This window comes from Myodes glareolus, chromosome 27 (assembly GCF_982192425.1).
Source record: "Myodes glareolus chromosome 27, mMyoGla1.1, whole genome shotgun sequence".
NCBI lineage: Eukaryota > Metazoa > Chordata > Mammalia > Rodentia > Cricetidae > Myodes > Myodes glareolus.
In genome coordinates, this window is record NC_142052.1 from 17847333 (window position 1) to 17865798 (window position 18466).

Here is an 18466-nt window from a genome sequence, read left to right on the forward strand (position 1 = left end):
GCTCATGGATCAGTAAGAATAACATGGTAAAAATGCCCATCCTGTCATGAGCAATCCACAGTTGCAATGTACTCCCCAGCAAAATTTCAACACATTTCTTCATGGATCTTGAAAGGACAATTTTCAGCTTCATATGAAAACACATACAAAATACACATACAAAAAATAGGTTAGTTAAAGTAATCCTGAATGGTAAAACTACTGGATGCATCACATTCCCTTATTTAAAATTGCACTACAGAGCTATAGCAATAAAACAGCAAGGAACTGAAATAAGCACAAACATGTTGATATACAGAATTAAATTGAGGATCCAGACATAAATTTACATACCTACGGACACCTGATCTTTGATAAAGAAACCAGAAATACATGGGGGGAAAGACAGGATCTTCATCAAAAAGTGGTGGTTAAACTGGATGATTGTATGTAGAGGATTCCAAGTAGATCCATACTTATCACCCTGCACAAAACTCAACTCCAAATTGATCAAAGAGCTCAGTCAAGTAGAGCATGACACTCTTACATTCAGAGATGTGAGTTTATGTCCCACACTGGGCCCCAGGAGTAGGCGAGGGTAACTGAGTCCATGAGAGCCCAAAATAAAAGAATATCAAATATTTATTGGGGAACACTCATGAAAACAATAAGGTGAAGAGTCATCACTGTCCTCTGCCCTGGAAGCAATGGAAGCTGCAACCAGATCTCCAACCACCATACAAGAGAGTAAGAGAGACCGTTCCTCTCCCTTACAAGAGATCATGTTGGGACACAGAAGTCACCCTAAAGCTGAGAATCCTCACCCAAAAAAAGAATTTTAGTGGAAAGGAATTTCCACACAGACTTCAACCTAAAAACAGATATCTTGAACCTAACAGAAGAAAAGTAGAGAACAATCTTGAACTCAACACAGGAAAGGACTTTCTGAACAGAACACTATTAACACAGACACTAATATCAACAATTAATAAATGGGATCTCATGAAACTGAAAAGCTTCTGCATGGCAAAAGATCCCATCATTCAGACAAAGCGGCAGCTTACAGAATGGTAAAATAATTTTTACCAACTGCACATCTAATAGAGGGCGAATATCTGTTGTGGGAGAATTGTCTGTATTCTGTCAATCATGTTTTAAATAAATGCTGATTGGCCAGGAAGGAGGTGTAGGCAGGAAAACTAGATAGAAAGTGGAAATGATGCAAGGAGAGCAGGAGAATTCTGGGGAGGAGGAAGTTGATTCTTCCCACTCCTGCCCAGACCACCGAAGCAGCAGGATGTGAGCTGCCCCACTGAAAAAGGTACTGAGCCACATGGCTAACATAGATCAGAACAAGGGGTTAATCAAGATGTGAGAGTTAGCTAATAAGAAGCCTGACCTAAAGGGCCAATCAGTTTTATAACTTACAGAGATCTGTGTGGTTGATTTTCTCTGGGGTCTGCTGGTTGTGGGGTACCATGTGGGGACAGAAACACAAACAAGCAGGCCCGCCTTATCATGTTACAAATATCCAAAATTATATAAAAAATACTCAAACAAAATGTATAAAGAACTCAAAAGACTAGATATCAAAAAAATGGCTCAATTAAAAAATGGGGTATAGCTGTGAAAAGAGAATTTTCAATAGGGGAATCATAAGTGGCTGAGAAACACTTACATATTCAACATTCTCAGTCATTAGTGAAATGCAAACCAAGTCTGCTTTGAGAGTCCATTTCACACCTGTCAGAATCTCTAGGATTAATAACACAAGTGATAGTTCCTGCTGGCAAGGATATAGAATAAGGGGGACATTCATCCACTGCTGGTGGGAGTGCAGACTCACAGCCACTATGGAAATGAATGTGGGGGTTCCTCAGAAAGATGGGAACTGATCTACCTCACGATCCAGCTATATCACTCTTGGGCATTTACCCAAAGGACACTTCATCCTACAACAAAGACACTTGCTCAACCATGTTATTGCAGCTGTATTAATAATACCCAGAAATTGGATAACATATTCAAGACATAAGTGAATAATGAAAATGTGGTACATTTACACAAATGAATATTACTCAGCCACTAAAAAAGAATTAAATTCACAGCAAATGGATAAAACTAGGGGGCAAAATCACCCTGAGTGAGGTACCCAGACACAGAAAGCCAAATGTGATATGTATTAGCTTACATGTGGATATACAGAATCACTGAGGTTAAACATAGAGGAATGGACTAGGAAGCATCTCATCTGGGAAGAGAAAATAGAATAGAAAATTGCAGACTGGTGAGGGGATGTACAAGGAGGGAAAAGAGGGGGACGAGGGAGTGAAAACAGGGAAAAACAACTAAAACTGAGACCACTGAACTAGCGAGCAGTAGCGCGGGTAATATTACAATAGATGCTTCCTGAAATAAATACATATGTGAAGGCAATCTAATTGAAAAGTCAGATAACAGGGTGATGAGACTGTGTCTGAGAGCTTTCTCCTTACGACTTGCACTCTTCTCTTTAGGTTGGGATTAAAGATGTGCACCACTGGGATTAAAGGCGTGCACCACCTGGTTTCTATGGCAAACTAATGTGGCTACTGAGATTAAAAGTGTGTGCCACCACTTACTCTCTGATCTTCAGCAAGCTATCTTTATTAAAATACAAATGAAATATCACTACATGTAAGGCTCAGGAAACATTGTAAAGGAGGGGACACATAGATTTTAAGAGTCAGAGGATCAGGAAGTTTGCTGTGAAATTGTATACACCCATATACACCCATAAAATCTCATTAACATGACTACTTAAATATGAGCTGAATATGGACAACAGGCATGCTATAGGGGACAAGGGGCCAATCAGCCCTACACAAAGAACTATAGGGAACTCACAAATGCTGGAAGTGGGAGAAACAGTTTTAGTCTTACTGAGGGAAGAGAACACCAACTGCTTATCCAATAACAAACAATGATCCCTGAAAATATACATACAAATAACATTATACTAAGTTAAAGTATGTGTGTGTTACAGTTTCTTAGGTAGTTGACAGTATGATTCCTTATGATTTTTATCAGATATCCATATTATTATTTTGCTCTCCTTTCTCCCTGTGTATTTATCTCCCTTGAACCTAATTATAACCCTGATAGTATACAGACAAGTAACACACAGACTGAGCAGGTTACATACATATAGGCATGTAACAAAATTAATGAAAAATCCATGAATTTGAAAGGGAATAAGGAGGCATATATGAGAGGGTTTGAAGAAAAAACAGTAAAAGGAGAAATGATGTTTAATTGTCGCAAAATATTTGTTTAACTATGTAAAGATGTGTTGCATTTGTTTAATCATATGTAAAAATGTGTTGCTGTTTTACCCTGCATGCCTAAGGCACCTGATTAGTCTGACAAAAAGTTAAATGTCCCATAGCGAGGAAGAGGTATAGACAGGACTTGCAGGCAGGGAGACTAAGTAGGAGTAGGCTTAGAAAGAAAGAAAGAAAGAAAGAAAAAGAGATACCAGGGAGAAACCATAGGCCAGCCAGACACACATGGAGGAAGCAGGAAAGCAGGACACACAGAATGAAAGAAAGGTAAAAAGCCCCAAGGAAAAAAATGTAAATGAATAGAAACAGGTTAAATTAAGTTAAAAGAACTAGCAGGACAAGACTGAGCACTCATAATTAATAATAAGCATACATAATAAATTATTTGGGAGTTAGTTGGTGACCTAAGGAAAATTCCAACTAAACATAGTACAATAAATAAAATACAGAAGTAGTTGTTTTTAAAGCATTAACATAAAAGATAAAAAAGGGACACAGCAAAAACTGTTAAATAGAGAACCTTGTCTCAGAACACCAAAAAAAAAAAAAAGATAAGAAGATATGAAAACAATGACATTCTCAGTAAATTTTCCCTGTTACCTACTCTGAAGAATTTTTGACAGATCCTATCACTGGATAACCACATGGGCATAAGGTAGCCTGCCGGTAATTAAAAGCTTTTCAATAGTAAAGTATGTTGCAGTTGCTTATAACTTAAAATGTCATTATAAAATATCCAACAAATTAAATTCAACTTGATTACATTATCACCTCTTCCTAATACATTCCTTTGGATAAATTATAATTTATTAACAACATGTATCACTAAGCTAAAATCCTGATACAATTATCTCACTTAATCCTCAGTGGCATAGAAGTAGGCATAGAAAGCAAGCTTGTTAGGTTTTTGTGTGTCTACGACTACCAGCCTGGTGACTGTAGACTTCAACTTTTTAATCTTTGTACAAAAAATGTTTGAATAAGTTCTTTGATAAGAATGACATTAGAAGGACTAGTAACTGAAAACCTGGTTTGTTTGTTTTTGTGTTTTTTGTTTTTTTTTTAAAGTAAATTTTATTAAATTATAAAAGTTTCCATTTCCGCCCCTCTTCCCAACACCCTCCCACTCCCCCCACTCCCTCTCCTCCTCCCTCTTCGTCCCTTAGGGCAGTCAGGGTTTCCTGCCCTGTGGGAAGTTCAAGTTCCTCCCCCCTCCCTCCAGGTCCAGGAAGGTGAGTGTCCAAACAGACTGGATCCCCAAAATCCAGTATAGCACCTGTAGAACACTGACCCTTTCTCACTTCAGTCTTCTATAAAAAAGAATCCAGGAATAGTTAATGCATAAGCAATAGCTATTATAATAGTCTTACTGATTGACCTTATAATGACAAAATACAGGAGATCTTGGCCAATCAGAGATAATACTTCCAGTTCAAATTTCTTAGCTAAGGTGATTTTGTATTTCTTCTGTAGACTTTTCTCAAACTCACAGAGATCCCCCTGCTTCTACCTCCTGAGTCCTGGGATTAAAGGAGTGCACCACCACCACCTGGCAAATCTTATCTTTCTTAAGGTATCTAGAAACTAAAATGGGTGTAAGTTCACAGTGGTTGAAAAGAGTTTTAAGCACTTTTAGTCATGACAAAACTGCATAGAAATAGTTTTTGTTTGTCTTTTGAAAAAAATATTTTTTTTTATGTGTAAAGTGTTTTGCCTACATGTATACCACATGTATGTCTGGTGCCCACCAAGGCCAGAAGAGGGCATCAGACCTCCTGAAATTGGAGTTATAGTTGTAGGTCCTGGGGATTTAACACAGTTGTTTGGAAGAGCAGGCAGTGCTCTTAACCACTGTGTCATCTCTCCAGCCCAAAGGATATTTTAAAAAACAAAACAACAACAACAAACTCTAGAAAAAACAACTGGGCAGTGCTGTTTGGTTGTATTGAACACACATGAGTTAATCCATCTCCCAGTAGGAAACCATGTACTTTCGCATGATGTTTGTACTTAACATTTCTTTTTCTTAAAAGAATGATATTAAAACTTAAAAAGTAATACAGAAAGCAAGAAGTGAAAATAAATTAAAGGCTCAGAAGGACTTGGGAATTAATATTTACTACTAAAATATTTTCATTTTGATAAATAAATTCTCAGTTAAACACAAGTGTGTTCTAAATTCCTGACATAATTATTATATTTGTTTTCTCAAGTACCAGTTCTTTAACCCTTTACTTGTCATAAAAATGCATTTATTTTTAAAAACCAGGAGGTAGGTATGGTGATGTAGACCTAGAATCTAAGCATCCAGGAAACTAAGGCAAAGTCAAGCATAATTGAGATTTCAGGGCCATCCTGGGTTGCATATCAAGTTCAATGCCACTTAACAAGACTATCTCAAAAATAAACAACAGAGCAAAGTCAGTATTTTAAAACTGAACTTACATTCCAAGTTCAAACTCTTAGCTTCTGAGATGACAGAAAAATTATCTTTTTCTGAAACAAACATAAAACTACTTACAGTTCAGAAGTGGCTGCATACAAGAAATGTCAGACAAGAGAAAGCTGCTGTTCGGTGGTAGCAGGTACTTCTGTCCCATTAAATTAATCATTCTGGAAAAGCTAGAGTTGTTTTCAATGATTTGTGACGATAAATCCAGCTCTATAACAGACATATCTTCTTCCATCAATGGGAGTGTCTGAAGATGCATGTCATCGAGGGAAGGCAAGTGCTTTGCCATCTCACATAATTCTGACAAGTTGCAGGCATCGAGTGGTAAAGGGGTGCGGCCACTATTTCCATGCTGTGTTTCAACAACTGGGTAGAGAACACCACTTTTGAGACCTTCTTGAATTAACTGCAAGGATCCACCCAAAATCAGCTCTCTGATCTGTGAAAAACAATGGTTTAAAGTACATTAAAATAATGCTGGTTTAAAATTATTTTCCAGGGGCTGGAAAGATGGCTCAGCAATTAAGAGCACTAGCTGTTCTTAAAGAGAATCTGGGTTCAGTTCCCAACTCCCGCGCAGTCGCTCACAATCAGCTCTCAATTCAGTTCCAGGAGCTCTATCACCCTCTTCTGGCCTCAGAGGGCACCCAGGCAACACATGATACACAGACATGCATGCAGGCAAAACATCCACACACATAAAGTAAAATTAGTTTACAGTTAAAATTAATTTCCAAATAATTAAACTTGTGCTGTGCTTTGAAAATCTTATTTCATTTATTAAAATCTACTCTTATTAAGCTCAGAGTTATTTTAGAGTATAATGAGACTATAAGAGTGTTAAGAGACTACTTTTGAACTCTACAGAAGGAAACAGCTCATAAACCTCCTATTAAGTAATGTGACAATATATGAATACAAAATGCTGAAGCTTCGAGCCAAAACTAACTTTTCCTCGCTTAGGTTGTTTCTCTTAGATATCTGGCTGTGGTGATGAGAAAAATAACCAGTGCTTATGCTCACTGAGGCTCTGCACAGACAAACCTCACAACATTCATGTAGGACATGGAGACAAAGGGCACCTATCAACATAAAACACATGTTTTTCCTTGTGGCAGGAACCAGAGTCCTTTGTCCTGGTCCACACATTCCACACCTCCTGCAGCATTTGTGAAACTTCATGGTAGGCTAACTTGAACACTCAGTCTTCACTGTCCTCACGCAGTGTAGGGTAATCACATCTTCTGTACAGGACAAATACTGACCTTAGACACTGTTCTAAACCCATCTTTGAAGACCCAACAGAAAGGGTAAAACAAGTAACACAAATTCTGCAGACAGTGAAGTTCTCAATGTTTCACCTAGGAGCACTATATCTAACAGTTACAGAACATAATGTTCAGCCCCACATTAAAATCTCAAAGATAATGTATATGCTCGGCAATGAAACAAAGCTCTACACACTTAAAGGAACCAGAATATATTTTTCTACCCCAAAGGATTTAAGTTAAAAATCAAAAATAAAATGATAGTAAAATCAATCAAATGCAAATGAAATAGTTCTCTTCTAAATAATTCATGCAGGTCAAAGATGAAATTACAAGAGAGATTAGAAAATGTTTTTTCACAATGGAAGTGAAAAGATAAAATATCAAGATACCTAGACTCAATGAGATTCCATTTGACACCCATTAGGATGGCAATTACAAAACGAAACAGAATGTTTTGATGAAAAAGCAGAAAAACTGGAATGCACTGTTGGTGGAAATACAAAAATTGTGCAGTGGCTATGAAAAACAGGATGGCAGTTTCTGGGGGAATAACAATTCAATTTTTCATCTAACTACTCCATGACTTCAACAGTACTGCTATAATAATATCTCCCAAATGTTCAAACCAAGATAATTAAGGGGAAGGAGAACAAAAAAATAAGCATGTTTTCTCTCATGCAGAATATAGACTTGATGATCTATGCATATATATCATTATTTAAGCCTGTGTGTATGTATGCATCATGAAGGAAGAAGGGGACTACTTGGAGGGAGGGAGGGACTACCAAGAAGGGTTAAAAAGAGGGAGAAAAGTAATGAGGGGGTGGAATATGAGCAAAGTACAATGATACATATGTATGAAAATGTCATGATGAACCTCATCATTTTCTAGGCTAACTAAAACAATTAAGTCAAAAAAATCATCAATTCATCATAATATGAGACATCTAACTATGATCATAGGAGCTGGCCCTCTGGAGACCACCTCCATGCAGCAGTCATTAGCTAGTGCTGTAGTCTACTTATTCTCATGTTCAATCTGTGGGGAGGTTTCTTGCTGATTTCAGAGGTTTAGAGGGTTTTTTCCCTCTAATAATTGTCAGCATTCTTTTCATAATTCTCTGTGTTATATATTTCATCTTTACATCATTTCCAATACTGAAAATACAAACTGTACAGACTTTTTAAAGGTTCTAATTCATTCTATGCATTTTTGGCAATTTTGACCCTGCAAAAGTACATTATCATACTGATTTCATACTGGGTCAGAGGCTAAGAGCACTGGCTGCACTTCTAAAGGTCCTGAGTTCAATACCTATCAACCACATGGTGGCTCACAATCATCTGTAATGAGATATGGTGCCCTCTTCTGGCCTGCAGGAATATATGCAGACAGACCATTGTATACTTAATAAATAAATAAATCTTTTAAAAAATGGCTTAAATTGTTCATTACTGAGAAAAAATAAACCATTTAAATTCAAATTCTCACCAAGACAATTGCTTTCATTCTAAGATATTTTTGTTCATTTTTATGCTACTTCACACCAATTTTCCCACATATGTTGTTTGTTTGATTTTGTTTTCTGAGACAGAGTTTTTCTGTGTAACAGCCCTAGTTGTCCTGGAACTAGCTCTGGACGACTAGGTTGGCCTCGAACTCACAGAGATCCATCTGCCTCTGCCTCCCGAGTACTGGGATTAAAGGTGTGCACCACCACTTCCCAACCTATCAATAAATATTTTATACCGACCTTTGTATGATGTTCCATGGCATCCAGTTCACCTTGATTGAAAGCCATACTTCTTCTACGCTTCTAAAGAGAAGGTGACAATAAAACATAATGTTGCACTCTATAGCAGATCGGACATTTTGTAACCTGTTAGATTTTATTTTTTTGTACTACATTTTTAAATATTGTATCTATTTTTTAAAGGTAAGAGATCAAAATCAGTGTAAAGAGTACAAGCACCCATGGGATATGAAGGAACTGTGATTCTCAGTTAATATGCATAAGGTTGAATTACTCTCAACTTTTTTCATTTCTGAACATGAACCATCTATAGGCTATCAAAGAAAATCTGAGGCTGAAGTGAAGGACCAGTGGTCAAGAGCACTGGTTGCTCTTACAAAATGTCCAGGATTGGTTCCCAGCACCCACAGGGTGGTTCAAAAACATCTATATCTCCAGCTGCAGTGGATTTGATGTCCTCTCCTGGTCTCAGCAGATATACACATGGTGTACAGAAATATTTACAGACAAAACCCTCCAACACATTAAATCAGTAATTTAAAAAATTCAAAGGCATGGATGGCATCTCAGGACTGCAATACTCCACTCTCACTGAACAGGTCTGATAGACAGCAAATTAACAGAGAAATAAGGGAACTAATGGATGTTATGACCCAGATGGACTTAACAGACATCACAGAGCTTTCATCCAGTAATGATGGAACCAGGTGCAGACATCCACAACCAAGCACTAGGCCAAGCTACTGGAACTCAGTCGAAGAGAGAGAGAAGAGAATATATGAGCATGGGAGGTCAAGATCATGAAGGGAAAATCTACAGACAGGTGAACCAAGCTTGTAGGAACTCATGAACTCTACACCAACAGTTGTAGAGCCTCCAGTGGACCGAACTAGACCCTCTGCATGTGGGAGACAGTTGTGTAGTTTGGTCTACCTGAGGGGCCCTGGCAGTGGGATCAAATCAGGATCTATCTTTGGTGCATGAACTTGATTTTTGGAGCCTATTCCCGATGGTAGGACATTATGCTCAGCCTTAACAGGAGAGAGGGGCTTGGTCCTGGCTCAACTTAATGTGCAAGATTTGTAGACTCCCCATGGGAGGCCTTACTCTTTGGAAGAAGTGAATGGGGGGTAGGCTGGGGGAAGGTGAAACAGAGAGGAGGAGAGATAAGAGGGAATACTGTGGTTGGAAGATAAAATGAAATTTAAAATAAAATGAGAAATTTGTCAAGCAATGTGGTGTGGGACAATTATCTATATTCTGTCAATTATATTTTAAATAAATGCTGATTGGTCAGTAGCCAGGCAGGAAATATAGGTGGGACAACCAGACAGGAAGTAGAGGCAGGTCAATGAGAACTGGAGAATTCTGGGAAGGAGGAAGCCCATTCCTCTGCAGTCCTGCCCAGACAGAAGAAGGAAGATACGACCTGCCCTGATGAAAAAGGTACCAAGCCATGTGGCTAACATACACTAGAATAATGGACTAACATAAGTTATAAGAGTTAATAAGAAGCCTGAGCTAATGGGCCAATCAGTTTATAACTAATGTAGACCTCTGTGTGATTTTTTGGGAAACTTAATGAATGTGGGAACAGGGCAGGTCAGAAACCTAAGACAACAGCAATGGTGGAAAGTGCCTATCATCACAGCACTCCAGACGCAGAGCCTGGTCTACACAGTGGGTTTCAAGTCAACCTGAACTACAGAAAGACTTGTCTTTATGGGGAAAAAAAAAGAAAAGAAAAACAAGAAATAAAAACAAAAACCTTTTATCCATGCTAAAATCAAAAGCTTGGTTGTCTGAATTAGTAAGAGTAATATAGCTGAGATTTTCTTCTCTTATACTTCAAGTGTAGATGAATTAGTGCATACTTGTTAAAAAGGAAAACCATGTTCAAGAAAAAGAAATCACAAGAATATTAAAAACTGCATTTCAGGTATCCCAACAAGTGGAAGAGGTTACCACTACTAACTTCCTTACTCAAATTCTTAGCATGTTTCCCTAATTTCTTAACCAATTATAAGGTACAATGGGCACAGGTACTGTGCACAAACTTAATTACTATGCACAAACATACATGGAAAGAACTCGTGCATTGGCTAAATGAATGACACTCATTCCTATCACTAACAAGACAATATCTAGGTAGAGGTTGTACAGTTTCCTCTGGACTCAAGAAACACAGCCAAGATTAAAGCATACACTGAAGGCACTTGCTGCTGAACCTGACTGTAACATGTTGGGCCTGCTTGTTTGTGTTTTCTGTCCCCGCCTGGTACCCCACAGCCGGCAGGTCCCAGAGAAAATCAACCACACAAGAGATCTCTATAAGTTATAATGCTGATTGACCCATTAGGTCAGGCTTCCCATTGGCTAACTCTCATATCTTGATTAACCCATTTTTCTGATCTATTTTAGACATGTGGTTCAGTACCTTTTTCAGTGGGGCAGCTCACATCCTGCTGCTTCAGTAATCTGGGCAGGAGTGTGAGGAATCAACTTCCTCCTCCCCAGAATTCTCCTGCTCTCCTTGCATCATTTCCACTTCCTGTCTGGTTTTCCCACCTACACCTCCTGTCTGGCCAATCAGCGTTTATTTAAAACATGATTGACAGAATACAGACAATTCTCCCTCACCACCTGACGACCTTAGTTCAATCCCCAGGGCCACAGGTCCACATGGTAGAAGGACAAATCTTACTCCCACCATTTAATTCTCAAACACCTTTTTTTTTTTTTCTTGGTGGAGTGGACGTTGTTTTAGAGTTTTTTGTTTTGCTTTTTGGGAGAAGATACAGCCGAATTAACCAAGAATTCACTATGCAGCCAAAGATGGCCTTGTATTCCTGATCCTCCTGCCTCCACCTCCCAAGTGCTGAAATTACAGCTGTGTACCACCACTGCACCAGACTCAAACTTTTGGAAAACTGCCCCAAAGTGTATGCTCTCAAACACAAGGACCTTATAAATATGCATTCTCCACAGCAGTTCCCTACTTCCATCCCTAGAAAACTTTCCAAAAATACCACTCTTCTCTCAAGCTTCTATTACATGAGCCTATTCCGGAAAGATGGACCTTTCAAATTCCCTCAAAATGCACTGACTGCTTGGGAATTTTGCATAAAAATTGTTAAAGCTAAAACAGGTGTAAAATCATTCAATACTGGGCTGGAGAGATGGCTCAGTGGTTAAGAGCACTGCCTGCTCTTCCAAAGGTCCTGAGTTCAATTCCCAGCAACCACATGGTGGTTCACAACCACCTGAAATGAGATCTGGTGCCCTCTTCTGGCCTGTAGGCATACAGGCAGGCAAACCATTGTATACTCAATAAATAAACAAATCTTAAAAAAATATTCAACACTGTTTACTACTCTTGTTGGCAGAGGGACATTGGAGAATAAAGCCGATGAATGAGACAGACTAAAGTCTCATGCAATAACCGAGCATCAGACAGTTGATACCCTAGGGTTACAAAGAGTCACCTGAGTAAAGTAGATAATCATAAGGACAAGTCATACGAGGCAGACAAGCCCTGGCATAGAGACACACAAACAAATAACAATAGTCAGTTTTAATAATGCTCTGAAGTAAACTTACTCCTATCTGCTACAGCTGAGAGAGGCCCCAAAATACAGTCCAAGGATAATTCCATGTTTTATAATAAACTGCAGTAACAAGACTCATGTTTTGTTCTGTGGGTGTTTTCTCACAAGCACTCAGAATTCTCACTTCACTCCATCCTTGGGCCATGTTCCAACACAATACTGCAAAAAGAGTTTTGTTTCTTTTATAGACAATTTACGTCTGAGGCCAATGTTTACATTGTTTGTACATTTATTTATGTTTTCACTCATTTCGCATTGGAGAAAGGGTGCAAAGCCATGACATCCGTGTGAAAGTTAGAGGACGATCTGTGAGAGTCAATGCTCTCCTTCTCCCAAGTGGGCCCTGCTGACCAAACTCAGATCATGAGGCCCTGCAGCAAGCACCTCTCCCTGTTGAGCTACATCACTCCAGGCCTTGACTTACTTTTTGAAACATGCAATGTATTGTTCTAGAATGGCAGAATGGCAGAAAATAAAATTAAAGGTAGGTGATGCAAATGCCTATAACCCCAGCTCTTGGCAAATGGAGGAAGAAGATAAGAAGTTTGTCATCCTCAGCCAAAGTGAGTTGGAGGGCAGCCCACAAGGCCCTGACTCAACAATAAATAAATAAATATATATATTGCTCTTGGATATGCTAACGCCTTCTCAACTTAGTCTTTATACTTAGAAAATGAGAAGATATTTGAGATACTGGAACTAAAATTTTGTTTCATTAAAAAAAAAAAAAAGCTTAACACTTCCTACCTTCCCAATAGAAATGGAGACGTCTTGCTTAGCACCAGTCACTAAATCCTCATTCTGGCCACTTTGCAGGCATTCTTTGTGAACAGCTGAAGTTATGTAAGGTTTGGTGACATTAAATAGCTCAGGTCGGAAAGCATAGTTTTGGGTGATCATTTCATTGGCTGGCACAGCAGTAGAGTCGGGAGCAGAGCATGTACTAGGAGCTCCAGAAGGAGATGTGTCATCCATCTGAAGAGAATCCAGGTTGACAGAAGAAGTGGGCTTGTTCCTACTGCAGGAAGGCTCTTGATGCTGCTGAATTTGATAGTTGACCTTGTTAATGAAAGAAAGATGATCCAGTAGCCACCCAGGTGGCAAACGGTGCAGCACAGACATTCTCTAAAAAAAAAAAAAAAAAAAAAAAAAAAAAACAGAACTAAGAATCAGAACTAGGTCTGGAAGTGAAGTTCACTGTGGGGCTGCTGGGTTTGATAGCCAGTGCTATAACAACAAAAACAAAGAAAAAACTTTTAAAATCAGATTCCTTTCTTCTGTTGCCTTCCATGGCCCTGTTTTGGTCCTTGGATTGAGGCATTAGTTCACATCATCCAAGTATTCAAGACATTAAATCCTGAAAAGATGAGTGTCCAATCGAGTCAAAGAATGGTAATTACCTCTAAAAGACTGCTCCAGCAGAACAAAGTGCAATATGAACAGTACGTTGGAAGGGCACACCTAACTAGTCTGCTAAGACAGAACTTCACAATTAAGTCTAGAGCAAAACTAACTAGCTTGTTAGGTCAGAACTTCAGGATTAAAGGTGGATAACTACAGTCTGTTTGAGCCACACTTCAGTGACTAGGTTCTTCAGAACTACTTTATCTTCATTTAAAACACGTTTTGCATTTCTGGATATAGCTTATTTAATTATATTGTAGTGGAAACTTTAAGAGAATACTGAAGAAGAAATAAGTGAATGGCACAGCTAATAATAATAGAGTTTATAATCAAATTTCTTATGAAATTGACCGTGAACTAGTTTTTGCTTGTCAGTTTTTAAAGACGGGGTCTTACATGGTGGATCCCTGGTTGGGCTGGGATTTACCATGTAGAACAGGCTGGCCTTATTTTCAAGAGAGGCACAGGGATCTGCCCCTCTCTGCCACCAGCATGAACCACTTCAGGTTGTTACTTGACTTCATTGAGCTTCAAAAGTTATCTTTTTTTTTTTTTTTTTGGCTGGGTTCTTTTGAGATAGTGTCTTACTATGTTGCTCTGGCCGTCCCGGAACTCACTATGTAAACCAGGCTGGCCTGGAAATCAGAGATTCCCCCTGCCTCTGCTTCCCAGTGCTGGAATTAAAGGCGTTCGCTACAATGCCCAATCACAGTCATTTTTATGTCCTATTGTCATTAGTTTGGAGAACTAAATGAGATAATCCGCATGAACTGCTGCTGATAGTCTCTGAAACATAACAACACATCTGTTGACACTCGTGATGGGGATTCAGGTGATACCTGTGATTTTGGTTTCCCCGTCCGCCGTGACGTGAGCTGAGGAGACACAGTGATGGCCAGGAAAGATTGAACCTCAAAAGGACTGCTAGGGACAAAACTACAATTCTAGCTAGAGGCACAACAGCTCCGAGATTCAGAAATCTAAGCCCTAGGACTTCCACCACTGTCTGGGAACTGGCAATGCCTGCTTGTAGTTCCACTCTGGGAGAGGAGAATCCACAGCCCTTGCAGCACCCTGCAGCTACTTATCCTTCCGACTCTTCCTGATCTATCAGAGGGTCAGTAGAGCTCCATCATATTCAACAACATCGTCTACCGTCAGAAAGGGACACGCTACCTCCCAGACTCTCGCCTAGGAAACAGTACTCATCTAAACCTGGTCCTGACAGACATCCTTACAAAGTCAAAGAAAACCCTCGTTTCCCTAGTCCATGAGCGCAGCCATGTTGCTGTACGGAAAGAGACTCCAGGAGAGATCGGGCCGCTCCATACCGACGTCGCTTTTCGTCCTAAGCGCCTGTTTCGAAGATAGGGCCAGACTCCTCTCCGGACGAAGACACTGGCTATTAAAAGCCAGGGATCCTGGTGCGCCGCCGAGGGACCTACAGACACATTTCCGGCAACTGCGACTGGCGCGGAGGAAACACGCAAGCGTACTCGCCGCAGGCGTTCTGACGTCACGCGGGCGGAGATTTTTTTAAAAAATCCAAACGGCTCTTGGTTGGCATTGGCTGTGTTTTCGTGTGCAGTTGTGCTTTTTACTGGAAGTCGGGCGCTGGGTCTTGTCAAGAAGCAGCGAGAAAGGTAACTACTGACATGGGGGTTAACTCTGTTCGTGCTAAGAGGCTCTGCGGCGTCAGAGACCTGGGGTGGGGTCCCCCAGGCTCTGCGTTCCAGGATCAGTAAGTTTGTGCGAGCAGCGCCTGTAGAGGGAAAAGAGGATGCTGATTGCCGACCTAGGTGCAGGGCGACGGGGACTGCAAGGGAGGAACAGGATGGAACGCTGCGTTCGCGTGGTAATGCAGCAGCTGAAAAGCCGTGTAAGGAGAAAAAGTCTGGAAAACTGAAGGCTTGAGAATAAAATCTTAAGTGGAATGTAAGCAGCCGAACAAGGAATGATGTGGCTCAGTGCACAAGTGCTAAAGGCTCAAACAAACAGTAAAGTGGGTGTTAGCATTTGGGCTTCTGCCTTGGCCTGCCCTTAGGGTGCAGACGGGATACGTCCTCACCTCACTTTTGCGCACATTTGCTACATTTCCTTGTAAAAGGTGGGCCTGCCCACCTACCCCCACTTCTCCCAGTCTCCACCTTCCTCTCTCTCCCGCCACTCTCATCCCCAGGGACTAGTCTCTGCCCCCCTCTCGGCCTCCTCTGCCCCTTCTCTCTAGTCTTCCAATAAACCTCCTATGTGAGCCTTATTGCATGGCGTGACTTCTCTTCGCTGCTATTATATTATTATTATTATTATTACAGTGAGTTCTGTCTCACCCTCGAAGGAAGCCAGGACAAGACCTGAAAAGGGTGAGTAGCTAGTGTCTAGCCCTGCAGAGAGGAAGACAGGATCCGACAGAGGCTTGCTTATGATATTAAAATGTTTTGAGAATGGAAGCAGCCTCTACATTATGTTGTGAACTGGATTGCTTATCTTTACTGAAAGGGAGATTAGAACCAGAAAGACAATAGTGGGTATTAACTGAGAAACATAGGGTTAAACATAAAGCAAGAAAAGTAGACATTAGGAAAACAGAATGATTCCCGTTTTTGAAGCCAAAGGAAACATTTTGAGGAGAGTTAAGGAGCCTGAGATTTCCTGTCAAGCAGCCTGTGAGTTACCATTGAAATAGACATAAGAGATAGCAGTGATGTATTCAGAGATAACGCATAGAAATTTTGCAATCATGGACTGCCTTGTGATGTGGGAATCATATGTTTGTTTTTGCATTGCCTTGTTTGAGTGTATTGAATACTTGAAGATGCAAAGGTGTTATCTGTAGTGAGGACTTAAGTATACATGAAAAAGAAATAAAGCACACGGGGAAAATACTATTGTAAAGGAACAGACTTGGTTACTCTTCTACTTCAGAATAAAAGTGAGAATTGTTGCTTAATGAACCACTTGCATCTGGAACATTTTTCTGATATTGAAATCATGAACTAGGTTCTAAGCATGAAGCGCAGTTCCGTTTCTACCGGTGGTGCTGGCCGCCTCTCCTTACAGGAATTAAGATCCCAGGACCTCGATAAACCAGGCCTTTATACCCCTCAAACGTAAGTTCCTCCAACTCTGGGTCTCAGCTGCATACTTAATGTCTAGGGTGAGGCAGTTGTAAGAAACGGTTAGTACAAAAGTTTAAGTGATGTCTTAATCTTGTCTCTTGCCAGCAGTGCCTGATTGGGTTCATTGAAATCTAAAAGTGGACATGATGCTAGGTGGTTTGGTTCTTCCCATTGTTTACTAGGCTTGCTATAAAAGGATTGTTGACACCCTTCCAATACTGCTTGTTTTCCTCTTACTTTATAATTAATTATTTAAGCAGGCAGTGTAGTATAACTTAATTTACTAAGATATTTCCAACTACTAAAGGGAGTAATGAAATCAAAGCAATATTATTTGTTTTGATGGTAAGCTAGAAAATTATTTCAAGTTTGGATGGACTAGGGTGTACAAATGAACTTGCTCTTATAGCTGAGTGTGTTCACACACACCTGTAATCCTGGTCTTCCAAAGACTCCAGGAAGAAGAAGGCTGGATGAGAGTTCAAGACCAGTGTGAGCAAGACATAGTTCACAAAGCGATCAACCAAAGAAATTGTTATCATAAACATTAGTTTTTCACTCAGAGTGTTGCTCTTCCAGTTACCGGAAGGCTATTTCTAACCTACTGTGTACCCATATTAGCATAACGTCTACATATCAGCTACTTAATCAGCCATTCTGAAGATTTCAAGCATAGCTGTCAACCTATAATCACTTTTTATATTTTCCTTACAATTCTTATCCATATATGAAGAAATTTTAAAATTAAAAACACATAAAACTTTTAACATTTTAAAAGTTTTATGTCTTTTTCCTTATTCCAATGAAAACAACTACCAAACCGTTCTGTGATCTTGAAAATTTGTTATTGGTAAGGGAAAGAGGTTAACATGTTTCCAAAATTACTTCAACTGGCGTGGGTGGGGGTTTTTTTGTTTGTTTGTTTATTTATTTATTTATTTTTGCTTTAAAAAGTTTTTTCTGTTTTCCTTTGAAGCAAAGGGAGAGCAACCTTTGGAAAGCCAAGCACAAACAAACCTGCATCTGAAAGAAAAGTCTCGATATTTGGTAAAAGGTAACAAAATTTTTAATTTTATTAAATGAATAGATTCTTAAAACTGTGCATTGATTCCTTAAAGACGAAAAAATTATATTGTAAAGGTGCTTTCAATACAAAAGTTAGGACCCAATTTTCCTGTTTTAGTAGTTAAGATTCCAGGTGATACGATATGTGTGTAATTCTGCATTGTATGAGGCTAGAGAAGAACAGATTCAGACCACAGTTACATTGTTCTAAGGCGATGCTCAAGTCTGTGCTGTGTTCTGTACCTAGTTCTCAGAAACTGTAGAATCAGAGGGTGAATGTTGAGCCATCTCTAGTTCAGCATTTGAGTCTTTTACTCTCCAAAGGTTAATAATGACTTCAAAGAGCTTTGGTTTTACTGTCTAAGTTTGTCAGTATTAATTATATTAGAAATTAAACTAAGAAAATGTCAATATAAACTCAATTTAAAATAACAATCTAATTATGTGGTTTCAACAATAAAATGGTTTTACTTATTTATTTGCTTGTTTGTTTG

The 18466-nt window shown here is 39.4% G+C and overlaps 2 protein-coding genes across 5 annotated transcripts in view; one reads left to right on the top strand and one right to left on the bottom strand.

Annotated features, from left to right (window-relative positions):
- Mettl4 (methyltransferase 4, N6-adenosine) overlaps positions 1-15279 on the bottom strand; it is a 32623-nt gene extending 17344 nt beyond the window's left edge. For 2 of the 3 annotated variants that reach the window (XM_048433661.3, XM_048433659.3), the window contains exons 1-4: positions 14631-15269; positions 13135-13512; positions 8780-8842; positions 5824-6193 (exon numbers count right to left, since the gene is read on the bottom strand). In XM_048433661.3, coding sequence (XP_048289618.1) covers positions 5824-6193; positions 8780-8842; positions 13135-13509 — 808 coding nt within the window. In that variant the 5' untranslated portion in view covers positions 13510-13512; positions 14631-15269. Of the gene's footprint in view, positions 1-5823; positions 6194-8779; positions 8843-13134; positions 13513-14630 lie in introns of all 3 variants that reach the window. The other variant, XM_048433660.3, reaches the window with a different exon arrangement.
- A 21-nt stretch (positions 15280-15300) lies between these two features.
- Positions 15301-18466, top strand: part of LOC146889352 (kinetochore protein NDC80 homolog) — a 44129-nt gene continuing 40963 nt past the window's right edge. Inside the window, exons 1-4 of one of the 2 annotated variants that reach the window (XM_087902374.1) lie at positions 15301-15434; positions 16104-16151; positions 16789-16898; positions 17884-17961. In XM_087902374.1, the coding sequence (XP_087758500.1) occupies positions 16798-16898; positions 17884-17961 (179 nt within the window). In that variant the 5' untranslated portion in view covers positions 15301-15434; positions 16104-16151; positions 16789-16797. The remainder of the gene's footprint in view (positions 15435-16103; positions 16152-16788; positions 16899-17883; positions 17962-18466) is intronic. The other variant, XM_087902375.1, reaches the window with a different exon arrangement.